Below are 13,516 nucleotides of genomic sequence, written 5' to 3'. Positions count from 1 at the left end.
TTTCCCTCAAAGTCAACCAGCAGGAACTAATCAACCACTTCAGCCTTATAGTTCTTGGAAATTCTAATTGCCTTTGAAAACAAGGCTACAGACCCAATTTGAAGCCAGAAGATAAGTTTTTTCCCCCAATTATATCTGGAGCCCACAAATCCGAAACATCCACAGCCAGGATAAGTCATATATGAAACTTCAAGTTACAGAAGTAGAAATCTGTCCTAAGACCTAAAACAGAGACTCCTTTCCCCAGTGTTAAACAGTATCAGCACCATTACAGATCCGGAACCCAGCATCTTTTGGTAATTTGGCTCCTCATTTGTAGAAATCAAAATCTGTGTCTGGTTTCTTTACATTGGTCCGGTAGCCTTTCTCAAAGTCCTTGGGAAGAATCACGTAACGGTTCTTGCGAACAGCATGCATACCTGCCTCCTGGCAGATGGCAGCAATCTGCAAAACCACTCATGAAAGATGGACACTTTAGTCAAGCTGCACTCCATATAGAACAGTTCTAGTTATAAATGATGCAACAGAACAAGGATACTCAAAACTAAAGTCCAAAATAAATTCCAATGGTCAAACTTCACTATGTTAGAAAAGCTTGTGCAGATGGAACATGAAATGGAGTGCATCAGTTATTGGAGTACCATGGTTATAAACTTGAGAGATGTCAGTATAATTTGGATTAGCATTGCTTGAAAAGTGAGACAAGCGCCATGTCCCACTTGAAGACCAACTATACCACTAGAATAGCAGTTCAAGACCAGACAAATGAACCACAGAGATCAAAAGAAGAGTGCCTTTTAAAAGCCACATTGGCTGAAACACAGAATGATTTTTTTAAGTGAACATGCGTTACACACGATGGCCAAAGGTTGAACAAAGCTGATGATTGGGAAGGTTACAAACATATAACTACAAAAAGCATGCATAGAAGAATGTGCTAAGCTAAGCTCATGCACAGCATGTGCATTTGTTGAGGAGGGGCAAATGCTTAGAAGCTAAGTGCTGAGTGGGAATTACTTTATTTACATCAAACCATAATTTCATGATTCCTACTAAATGACTCACGAGTACCAGAGGCCAACTGGATAAAGGGAACCAATGTCCACCTAAATGGATAACAGCAACCAGATCGTGAGGAATAAATGCCCTAATCCCTCCCCCTGACCCTGAATGAAACCTCTCTCTCTCTCTCTCTCCCCCCCCCCCCCCCAAATACAAGAGAATGGGGAGATAGAAACATAACTTTTGCACAACGGACATGTTACAGGCCACACTACATGAGAGAAACAACTCAAGATTTGTTATCTGGTGTACAGAAAAGTGCTGGAAATGATTATGAACTCAATTGCATTATGCTAAATAGGCAAGAAAACAAATGATTAGGAAGGAAATGTTAGTAAGGAAGTTTCATAACCATTGCAATAAGTAAGGTTTTAAATTGCAGTCAAAACAAAGCCAAAGTCAACTCACAGTTCCAGGTTCCAGTCAGTTTCAGCCAAAATTGAGTGATTTCAATATGGTTTGGTGGTTTCAGCCAAATTGAAACTAGCCATGGATGCCTCAGAGTTTCATTTTGGCTTTTATTATCACATTGGGATTACTTCTTTACTTATTTAATTACACAGGTTATATATTGTTAATTTTTCATAATTTTCCTTTGTTTCTTGAGTAAAAAGATGCAATAGATGGTGAACATAGTCCTTGATAGGTCAAGGCCTCCAAAAAGATAACACAAACAACTAAACAGAATATCATTATTCATAGCAGTTGCATCTTTTTAATATAAAATTAATACGAAACTCTACAAGTATTTAATTAAATGATCACTTAACAATAAAAATATGAAATAGAAGACCCAAATTTAACATATTTGTGAAATTTACTAAAGACTGATGAAAAAAATTGAATGGGCACTAAAAGATTCAGAATTGCTAAATGTAATGAAACGTCCAACAATGGTAGTTCAGGTAAATAATATATATATCCAAGTGATAACAATATACAGTATGAGTTTTACTTGTATGCAATACTAGCAGGCTAAAATTGTCGAAACCACGTAAACAAAGAAACTATGTATCACAAAACACTCTAAAATGTTGTGTGATAACTTTTCTGGATTTCTTTTATTTTTCTTCGATTTCTTCAGATGTTCTGAATTTTTCATTTTTTATGACCAAAACTCACCTTGGAAAGAAACTGCCAAATCCGAAACTCCACAAGCCTGGCAGAAACTAAAATCTTTTCATACATTGATAATAAGGGCCAAAAGTTATGTCCCGTTACCATGTCTAAAGCACATCAGTTATTTGAAAACACAGCTCATGTGGTTGAAGTAAAAATAACAGCCTAACAGATGCATCATTGAGGCCATTAGACAATCAATGAGTTCTCAATTTAAAAGTGACTGATCTCAGATTCCTCTGAATCATGAAGCTTACCTAAGAGTGCGAAAAATAAATGGAAAAGAATTTGACAGATAAATGTACGAAGAAACATAAAGCACTGACCTCCGCAGCACTAATTTTATCTGGTCGAGAAACATAGTCTTCCAAGTCAACCTCATCACCGAGATTCATTTTAGCAGTGCAGACCTGAACAAAGATGAATAACAAAGCATAAGATGCATTTGATCAGGGAAAAAATAGTGTAGAAAAAATAGCAACAAACAATATCATTATGTCTACTTAACTATCGGTATAGGCGTATAGCATTAGTAAAACAATTTAAAATATAACAAGTGATATTACTATACATGGTTAATTTTTTCTCATACGGGATGTCATCTTCTCAAGTTTGCTGTTGTCTACAATATATTAAATTTCAAATTATTTTCTAAACAAAATTTCTAATATTTTTTTTATTTTTTGGTAAGATCTAATGTTTTTAACTGAACTATAATTTTAAGCAAGGTATCCGAAATAGACGACCAAGGGGCCAAGTACGTAGGGTCGAGATTAAAAGAACCTTCAACATCAAACTGGCTCTTTGATCCTCGACAAACCAAAGTGAACAGACTGTCCTCCTCCCTTGGTACAGCTATAGCTGCCCTAACCCTTAGCCCATTGACTTGGCTGTTCGAAAGCCACACTAACAAGTGGAGGAGGGGGTTCAAAAGCAACTATGGCTCATGCAATAGAGAAAGTAATTTTGATGCAAAGATAAAGGAAATCCCATGAACAGTTCCAAATTGGGAATATCAGGAAAATGAAAGAAAAAGGGCTTCTTTAAGCAGTTAGGTGTGAAAGACCTGTATGGAAGGTCTGTGCAGTGGATGTTGGGGAGGTACCATCTCGGTTCAAGTGAATGCATCTGAGTTAGCAAGCAGCTTTAGTTGCTTACTCGAGAAACAGGTGCAGAAAATGGTGCACAAAATATGGAGTCACATAAAATAACTGTAGCACTCAGGTGTCCAGATGCTCTCTCTCTCTCTCTCTCTCTCTCTCTCTCTCTCTCTCTTTGTGTGCGTGCTTGCATGTTTGGAGAAAAAGGGAGGTAGACTCCACCCAAGACTTCATTAACACAATGACAATATGGTACAAGTTGAGCTCGAGAATAGAGGAATGACAAACTAGGAGGTAAGAAGAAACTTCACCAACAAATGTTAAAAATCACAGTTTCTTTTGCAAGATCATTAACGATACTTAAGATATCTAATAGCATGCCTTACTTTTATGAACGAGGACTTCCCACAATGTGACAAAATCACCTCTATCAGATATTTAAGATTACTAGTTAAAGCACACGTGCTTATGCACATGGAACTAACACCTAGTAGAAGAAAAATTAATTTTATAATTCAAGATGTTGCGATAAATTTAGTTTATTAGATTCAACAATTTGGATAGGTATAGTTTCATATCAAGACATTCAGCTATCAGAATCTAGGTCATAACTGAAAAAAAAGGTCAATTCAAATTCAAATCCAAATAACTTTGACTGGATTGGATCATTTTTGAGTAAATATTAGTTTAGAAGGATCCTGTCCACTTGCTTACCCTGACTGGATGGCTAGATTTTCCACAAAAAAATATTTTAGACTTTTATAAGAAAGGATATTACTGTTGGGAGTAAAATATTATAAAGAGTATTGCAAAAGAAAATTCATATTTTTATAGGGGGTATTTTGGAAGAGGGATATTTTAAGAATATGAATGAGAAGCATGAGATAAACGAATCAACGAGTGAACAAATAAAGTTTGTAAAACGAAAGGGTAAACGATTTTTCTTGTTTAAAATAAAACTTATTTTCCTTCCTGGAGTAAGCTCCAAGACCTTCTCTTATCTAAGAGCCCATACGTACTTTAATGAAATGTGGTCTTGATTGTTGGAGTTTCAAGTCCACTGTTTTCATGCTCAGATGCTGTAGCCAATTCTTCTCTTTAAAACATTCTAAGCATAGCCCTTTGGCTTGCATTGCCAAAGTTTTCGTTCCCATATCTTTCTTTTGGCATGCCAAAAGTATCATAAAAGTTGTCATATATCCTCCAGCAAACAAAATATTGTCATATATCAATGTTTACAACATGTCATAAAACTATATAATATATTATCATAGTTTCTAGCTAGGATATTGCAAATATTTACAAAGGAACGCAAGAACATATATTCAGCTCTGTTGTAAGATTGAACTCAAAGAATAAATAAATCAAACTCGAAGAATTAATGAATTAGACATGTAATAAACATTTAACTTTTATCATGTTAAGAGATCTGTATGTATGAAAAAAAGGAAAATGTGTAAAGAAAAACACTTTTTTGAGTTAATCTAATAATTTTTGATAGGGCTGCGCCCAACTCTCTTCCTCTAAAAAACATTTTGCTTAGTCAAATGAGGTCGGTAATTGTTGTGTAAGCTTGGACAAGTGTTAGCAAAAATGATGTCTAATTTGAGCTTATAATTAAGCCAACCAATGACTGTGCAACTTATAATGAGTTTGATTATAACACCATGGGATATATAATTTTTATTTGGCTCATACTTTGCGGAAGCTAAATGTATGTAGGTTATGAGATCTCATGAATCATTAAAATTATCTCCCAAAGGAAAAAAAGGGCTTGGAAATCTCGTCTTTTTTGGCTGCATGCACCAGATACCGGACTCCTATATGGACTCTACTAATGAGCTAAGATCTTTATCTGTGGAAGCAAGATTACTAATAGGAAGAGAGGCTGGAGTTAGAAGCAACGGCCATGAATTAACCAGTAATAGAATCTAAAATATCATGTGAGACTTAGAACCTGCTTGTTATATAAAGGGACCTGGCTGGAGATAATTAGAAGAAATCCCATCAGCTGAGAAGTTTAAGTGGTGATAAACTCAAGAAAATTATTTTTTAAAATATATATATTTTAATAATAATACCTTAATTATCATAGGGATATTTTGAGAGGGTTTTTTGGGGGAGGGCTATTTTGAGAATAGCAAAGTTTTCACATGGAACATTGGCACACTTATATAGTTTTTAAGATAGAAGTATAGAAAAGCTAACATATTAAAATAATCAATGCCCTTCCTTATCATGAAAGGTGTGACTTACAAAGCTGTGTATGGACTGTTATCCATATTTCCTGTTCTATTATCACAATGGAGAACCTAGATCCTTTATTTCCAATACATATGCTGCTCATTATATTGAACCAGTGAATTTTAACATCAACCAAGCTTAGAATACACAAATTTTGAGAAGTTCTGGATTGCTTTTTGAAAACTTACTTGAAAAACTAGCCTCTTTTGCCGTCTGTCAGGCAAAGGAAATTCAATTTTCCGATCAAGTCTACCTGGGCGCAAAAGAGCAGGATCTAAGGTGTCTGCTCGATTAGTTGCCATTATAACCTTTACGTTCACTGTTTGATCAAAGCCATCCATCTGCAAAATCAATCATGACAGAAACCTTGCATCATTAAGGCATGAAGCTGAAGATGGATACAATGCATGCAAGCAAATTCGTACATGCTGGTGATAACCGTGCAAGTTGTTAATCAATAAAAAATGTTACACAGTGCAGGGTTTTCCATTTAAACCATGATATGGATTCAATGGGAGCAATCCAAAAGACTAAGCACATCTCAAACTACACTCGCTACCTAAGTTCCTTGGTCAATCCAAGCTTCCCACCATAAGAGAGTCAATAGATGGTCTTTGGAGCCACAAAAGATACAAAGATGGTGCATAGAACAATATAAGAGTTAGAAAATGTAAAATCTATTTGATGATTATCTATGATCCATCCAAAACAGGCTAATTTGAAACAGGTGGTCCAAGAGAGAAAGATCGCATCACAAACAGTAGTAGCAAGCAGCAAGCAGAAAACAGCAAAACTAAATACAGGAGTTTTTCATAAAATTAACTTGAATAGCATGGCAGTTTAGTTGAACTTGTTGGAGTTCTCTTTAATTTCTGTCACCTTTCGCTCTTTCAAACAAGTGGATAGGCATTAATTCATCAAAAAGAGAAAGGAAGGACAATTGTTTGAGAAAGCAGTGCCTCTGATATCTTTGTTCTACTTAGTTCTACCTGATTCAAGAGTTCCATGAGGATACGCTGCACTTCCCTGTCAGCCCCAGTTTGAGCATCAAAACGTGCTGTAGCAATAGCATCAACCTCATCAATAAATATGATTGCAGGGGCATTCTCTTTGGCAAGTCGGAAAACATCCCGAACCATCCGTGGACCCTGAATGCAATGAAAAAAGGTATAAAATTCAAGGTCTAACAGAGAATTACAAGAATAGAAATGACAAAACTACTAAACAAATTTATACTCTATTTCATGAAGTTAAGCATGATCGGCAATCTTGTTAAGAAAAATTAGCACATCTAAGAAGCACAAGTGGTAGAAAATTGTTACTGCATGTACCCTTAAAACCTTTTTATTGTAAGGAACAGATAAAAGCAATGGCTACCCCTTATCAGTTGAAAAAAAAAAAGAAAAGAAAAATTAAGCATCAAGTCCTCATCACCTCAACACATTTAAAAATTATATACACTGTTCTGTTAAGGAAATAAAAGATAACCAAACAGACTATCATTTTTAAAATATAGAAATTTGATTAAATACCAATTTCTAGGTGACATGAACATTTCATAAAAAAGGAAAGCATGTAATGCATTCAGATTTGCTAAAAAACCATACCTCACCCAAATACTTCTGAACAAATTCTGACCCAACAACTCTAATAAAAGCAGCAGTTGTATGATTAGCAACAGCCTTGGCAAGCATGGTTTTACCAGTACCAGGAGGGCCATAGAGAAGAACGCCTCTTGGAGGATCTATACCAATCTGTTTGTATAACTCATGATGTGTCAGGGGTAACTCAACAGCTTCACGAATTTCCTGCTTCTGAATATCGCAACCCCCAATATCCTGAGAATACAAAAGAAAGTATAAGACAGAAAATCATTACAATTTTTACAGTTAACCAGAAACTGCCAGCTGATATCAAAAGAATAAAGAATGCCAATGTTTAAGAAAAAAACAAATAATTAAAAGATGGTTAATCAATTACTGACTGAAGTGACAAACTACATTTTCATTTTTCTACATTTTGAACATGTTGGAAAAATCATCAATAGATGTTTCATGTCTTTAGTTGAAGTGATTCAAAAAAAAGAGCTAAAGAGAGGGAAGGCCAAAAATGTATAACAATTTCCACCATGCCAAGTTGATACGAACACCAAAGAGTGACAACAAACGGACAGGGAACAAAATATACAAAACAATAACAAAATGAAAAGTGAAGAGAGAATGGTATTTCCCTAAGTTCTAGCCACGTGGTTCTGAGAACTCCACCATTAAGAGATAACAGAGGAGACCTAAGAGAGCAGAGAAGCACAGAAACATGTGCCCAGTTCAATTGTTTTAATCAGTCATGATCTGCTTTCTATAACATGATTGCTACTTTTTAACTGACCAGACCATATAATGCATGTAATCTGTGCCGTCAAGTTGAGTTTCTTCTTCAGTAAGCATTCCTCAACTATGTGGATCAGCAATTCCAGAAGCACCATAGTAACTAAACTGTTGTTTAAACCAATGTAAAGGTTTAGAAGAAAAGAAATGCATACTATATTCAACTCATTTGACTAGTAGCCTAATTCAACATAAAAGCAGTTAAACTCTCATTTATAAGCTATCATACAGCACAATTTTTTTCAAAGGGAACCAACAAACAAATGTCATAGTACCAAAAGTGCTGCAAAAGCTGCAAAATCATATAGCACATTCTAAACCAATACCAAATGCTGCAAGCAAAACTACACACTACGTAGAAGTCACTTCAATATTTCATACAACACAATTCTCTCTCTCTCTCTCTCTCTCTCTGAAGGTAACCAACCAACTTGTATTTTTGCCAGAAGGGCTAAAAAAGCTACAAAATATATTGCACATGTACACCTTAAACCACCACTCCCCAAGATGTATTTTACAGAAATAAGTTAACCAAGAACCGGGTGTTTTTTTTCCCTATAACTAATTTCTTTTGGTTGGCATCTCTTTTTTTTTTTTTTTTTTTTTGCTTTGAAAAAAGGGGTAGGGGGGAGGAAGGGACAAGCCCAACCCCGCGTAGCAGCCCCCACTGGGCCCCCGCCCCGCCAGGAGAATGTTCGATGCGGGCAGAAATGGCCGTGTGTTGGGCACCCCGACCGGTTTTACTCATACCCTCCCCACCCATGGGCCCGGCTCAGCTACCCCTCTGGGCTCTGGCTCGAGTCCCAAGTGTGAGTACGTCACACCCGGCACCACCCCGGCTACTAGCGGTTCAAGAGCGGTCCTATACCTCAAGTCCAAGCAGTGGCCAAAGTAGTGAGCTCTGGTCCACAATTTAATCATCGCCGCAGCGATTCGAACTTGGGACCTTAAGGTTAGAATTTCTGCCCTGTACCACTAGGCTACCACCTTGGTGGCGTTGGCATCTCTTTTAAAAGCAAAAATGCAAGCACACATGAAGGCAAGCAAGCACGCAAAGCACACATAAAGGGAGAAGGGGAAAAAAAATACTGCATGCATAATGATTGTCTCTACAGAATATGGCTTGGTTTTGCAAATCATAATGTAAATACAATCATCTTTGTAACAAACCCACAGTCAAGTAAAGATTATTGACTATATCATACCAAGCAGATTTATAAAAGAGAAGTTGCATCAAGATCTTTTCCCATATGGGTCACAATTCAGTATGTCTACAATTTTAACTACATGAAACAATGGGAACTATCTTAGACTATAAATTACAGGGATATTTAAGTAACAGTAAATCTGGGGCATCACTGCACAACAATCTATTGAACCACAGTTTTGTGATGTTGTGAGCATCATCCAGCCTGCCTGTATTATCTGGTCACCTATTGTTGGTACTTGATTTACATGGCTTTACAAGTTTCATGCTTTGGCATCAATTTCTAAAACCAAATTCTCTTTAATGATTTTTTTGTAATAAAAAAAATCAGAATGGACGCCTAAATACAATAAGTAATACTATATCAAACAAGATATCGATGTCTTGCTTCCTACATATCAACTAATATATAGGAATAGCTCAGATCTTTCCAAAATTTCCCCACCTTCCATCTTAGCGGCCATTTACCAAGATAACCAATATCTCACCATCTAAGAACCTTGGACTCCACATCAATTTGCATATAGCACTAATAACAAACCCTTTAGCCTCGACAATTTGACATGGTTGACTAATGGTAGAAGTGATCACAGTTTACTTTTTACTATAAATCACCTCCAAAAGAGCACAATTTTACTTTATCATTCCAAGCATATCATAATGATGGGATGAGGTTTCTTAAAAAATCAGAAATCTATTTAGAGCATGTTTGGTACTTTTTCCTGTTTCTTCTTTAAAAAAATAGAAACACGGAATCCAATGCAGAAAATATGTTTATTACCCTGTTTTTGTTTCTATTTTTTTTCCAAACAACTTACATTATTTCTGAAAAAAGTGAAAGTGAAAAAATTTCACTTCCACTTTTTTAAAAGTGGGTTTTCACCATTCTCCTCCCAACCCCTCTTCTTCCGCCCAATCTCACCCTCAGCCCCATTGCACCCACCCAACCACACCAGCTTCCGGGCCTCATCGGCCATCTCTTCGCCCGATGCCAAGTTATCCCTCACCCCCGGCCGTATTGCTGGCCCCATGCCCACTTTCTTTCCCTCTACCACTCCTTTGACTACCTCTCCGCCCAACATCGAGCTCTCCCTCATCCTCAACCACGTTGCCGGCCCCATCCCCCCCCTCTTCCTCGTTGTTGGCCATATCATTGTTAAAATATATATAAAAAAAGCGAAGTTTCTTTCCCTCTGCCGCTCCCTCGACTACCTCTCCGTCCAACGTCGAGCTCTCCCTCGTCCTCAACCACGTTGTCGGCCCCATCACCCTCCCCCTCTCTCTCGTTGTCGGACTACCTCTCCACCCAACGTTGAGCTCTCCCTCGTCCTCAACCACGTTGCCGGCCCCATCCCCCCCTCTCCATCGTTGTCGGCCATATCATTGTTAAAAAAAAAATGAAGTTTCTTTCCCTCTGCCACTCCCTCGACTACCTTTCCGCCCAACATCGAGCTCTCCCTCATCCTCAACCACGTTGCCGGCCCCATCCCCCCCCCCTCCCTCGTTGTCAGCCATATCATTGTTATAAAAAAAAAAGGCGAACCAAACATGTTTTATGTGGTCAGAAAACTGCAAAAAAATACAAATAGAAATCCTATTTCCAGCTTTTTTATAAAAAAACGAAAAGCGACAATGATACCAAATGCAGCCTTAAGTTTCCATGAGATCTGTACTTAGAGAAAGTCAAGTCCCTCATGCATCTTCCAAACTAATTTACAAGAATCATCGACATCCAAGTGTTTTGATGTATATCATTTGAACTGATATGCATCGACTCAAGGACAAATGCCAACAAGGTTATTTCTAGCCGGATATGCAAAACTTTTCAGCCCAAATCTAAGCCCAATTATCTCTAGATCTGAAATTTTAACCATCTGACCAACACTAGGAACCTTAAAGGACTTGTCATCCAATCTGACTTTATTGAACATATCTGTGACTATTATAAGGAAGTTATTGAATAAGTACAGAATGATCATTGGATAGATGAAAGTGATAGTGTTAAAATTAAACAGAGAGTAAATATTCCAATCACTTTAGTCTTTACCAACAGTTCACAAAATGTGTATGACACAAAATCCATCAATGCTCTGCAATCATTTCAACTTCAAAACAAGACTTTATAATCCAACCTTCAACCCCACCCCATCAATAGTTGACCATTTCATATCCATGACAAATATCTTAGATTTAGCTTCAACTATGTAACAATAATAATAACAACATATCTCACTTTTAAAATGACCCAAATTCTATGTACCCATAACATTTTGTGTAGAATCATAATCTACTGGATCAATGAGATTTGAAAAACCACACATATCCTCGTCAGTCTATTATCTAAAGCAACCAGCAAGGTTGACACTTAATTTATCTAACAAAAATTCAGTTTTCAAATCGCTTAGAAGATCAAATGTGTGGCCATTAGTGACAAGTATAAGATGGCAGCATGAAGAGCCACATGTTTAGACATCTTGTTCTAGCAAAATGTAAACATGTGGCAACCTAGGAAGTTTTCTTCTCCAATATCTACCCTACCCTTCATGATGGAAAAATAGCGACAGCCTAGCAAGAGGTAGAGGACTTCAATCCTGAAATCCAGGATAATCAAAATAATAAATTATGTGTCTTTCTACAAACCTTTCAAATGGAAAACAGCATAATTACCACAAACTACGCATCTTCTCAGTAACCATCCTGTAACTTTTAGCTATATCCAGCAACATATCTGAAATCCCCGGATTCCAAAAACGAAAAAGTTAAAAAGATACATTTTTCTTTCTTGAAAACCCTAACTTCAACTCCAAGGAAACCCAAAAACTGAATTGAAAATATTCAAATGAACTAAATACATTACCGAGGCGGAATAATTTCCAAACCTTACCTTATTCCCGCATGCATCTATCAAACAACTATAAGAAACGAGTTTAATCATGTTTTAAATCCCAAATCCACCCCAAAATTCCATGTTAATTAATCGAAATCACGCAAAAAATCCAAGAAAAATGGCGCACTTTCTTTAATCCCTAAATCCATCTTCAAGAAAACCCAAAATTAAATGTTTCATAACCTAGATGCAAAAGTAAAGAAATCGAAAGCTTGCAGAGTTCTGAATTCTGTCTTATCCGCAATAATCCACCAAGCTAACAAACTTCCATGCCAAGACCCCAATCCCTCATTTTTTACCCTCGAATTTCCAAACCCTCGATGAGATCTTCTCAAGCCCTAATCAATAAGAACAGAGATATGTTCGATCGAAGAATCAATCTTTCTAGGGTTTCGACACTCACGTTGTAGGTGACGTCCGGCTTCTCGGACTGGCTGAGGAGGGAGATGCTAGAGTCGGCCTCGGGCGGGAGCACATCGACAAGGGCGTTGGAGTGGCGGTGGAGGGCGACGGAGGCGGAGGGTTTGAGAAGCTCACGGTTGATGGTGCTCAAGATTCGAACATAGTAGTTGGATCCGGTGGTCGAGCCGACGATGCCGTTGTTCTGATCGACCATCTCCATGAACTGGCCAATTACGAGGGGGACGGACTGGATCCGCTTGACCTCCTCCTGGGCGCGGAGGAGCTCGCGCTTAAGATTCTTCTGCTCGTCCTTGACGTACTCCTCCTGGATGTCGACGAACTCGATCTGGCGCTGGAGGGACTTGAGGCGGCCGTAGAGGTCCTCGTCCTCGTCGACGGAGTTGAAGACGTCGGGGCTCACGGCCGGGAAGCTCGGTGGTGGGCCAGACGGCCGGGGGGAGGCGTTGGCATCCACGACCATGGCGGAGGCCGCCATTGCAGAGAAAAGGTTCTAGTCCCGCGGAGAGAAGAAAGAGAGAAAGAGGGGGTTTTAGATAGAGAAAGGAAGTAGGCCGCGGAAAAAGCATGGCCGGTTTATATAAAGGCATTGAAGGAAAATATATAGGAGATGCGCGCTGGAGGAGTCCAACTACTCTCTTCAGATGCCCGCGGTCCAGTCAAAGACGAAGTTGCGCACCGGCTCATCCAAACCGGTGGCAGATGTGGGTGTGTCCTGCAGAGTTCCTGCAATTCTTAGAGGCCTCAGCACGGAGATTTGGACGTGAGGAGAGGAAAACTCATGCAGCCTACTTAGCCGATTATTGGTGGCTAGATAGAAATGTCCGTATCTTTAAAAGTAACAGCTTTTATCATAGAACGGTGGCGATTGAGTGCTATTGCATGCGGTGGAGTTTTCAAGCATCAACGAGACATCACTGATTAGGTTAGCTAGAGATATTTGCGGCCTCCATTCCGCTCTAGCAACGTCTAGGATAGTGCTTATCTCTTGGGTGCCACTACTTTCTGGTTTTCTTAAGATGAACTTTGATGGCAGCATTGCTGAGAATGGAAAAGATGGAGGTGTGGAGGTTCGTCGTCCGAAACCATGGTG

General features: G+C 38.3%; 1 protein-coding gene across 1 annotated transcript; it reads right to left on the bottom strand.

Annotated features, from left to right (window-relative positions):
- Nucleotides 1–12,992, bottom strand: LOC103705967 (26S proteasome regulatory subunit 6B homolog). The gene is made up of 6 exons (XM_008789889.5): nucleotides 12,407–12,992; nucleotides 7,133–7,363; nucleotides 6,515–6,673; nucleotides 5,714–5,866; nucleotides 2,508–2,591; nucleotides 1–444 (listed from the first exon to the last, which is right to left on the bottom strand). The coding sequence occupies exons 1-6, from the start codon at nucleotides 12,899–12,901 to the stop codon at nucleotides 310–312; spliced, it is 1,257 nt and encodes a 418-aa protein (XP_008788111.1). The 5' UTR covers nucleotides 12,902–12,992; the 3' UTR covers nucleotides 1–309.
- Nucleotides 12,993–13,516: the final 524 nt, after the last annotated feature.

The sequence above is a fragment of the Phoenix dactylifera genome, chromosome 14 (genome assembly GCF_051530095.1).
Source record: "Phoenix dactylifera cultivar Ajwa chromosome 14, Ajwa_hap1_PhDact_Kaust_v1.1, whole genome shotgun sequence".
In the NCBI taxonomy this organism is placed as follows: domain Eukaryota; kingdom Viridiplantae; phylum Streptophyta; class Magnoliopsida; order Arecales; family Arecaceae; genus Phoenix; species Phoenix dactylifera.
Note: the sequence above shows the minus strand (reverse complement) of the source record. Positions and strands in the feature narration are given on the sequence as shown.

Excerpts from the sequence above, each read along its gene's own strand:
- LOC103705967 (XM_008789889.5), bottom strand. The coding sequence starts at position 12,901 with ATGGCGGCCTCCGCCATGGTCGTGGATGCCAACGCCTCCCCCCGGCCG. Across the intron at positions 6,674-7,132 it reads TTCAGAAGTATTTGGGTGAG|GGTCCACGGATGGTTCGGGA; the intron begins GTATGGTTTTTT and ends CATTGCATTCAG. Across the intron at positions 2,592-5,713 it reads AAAAGAGGCTAGTTTTTCAA|GTCTGCACTGCTAAAATGAA; the intron begins GTAAGTTTTCAA and ends ATCTTTGTTCAG.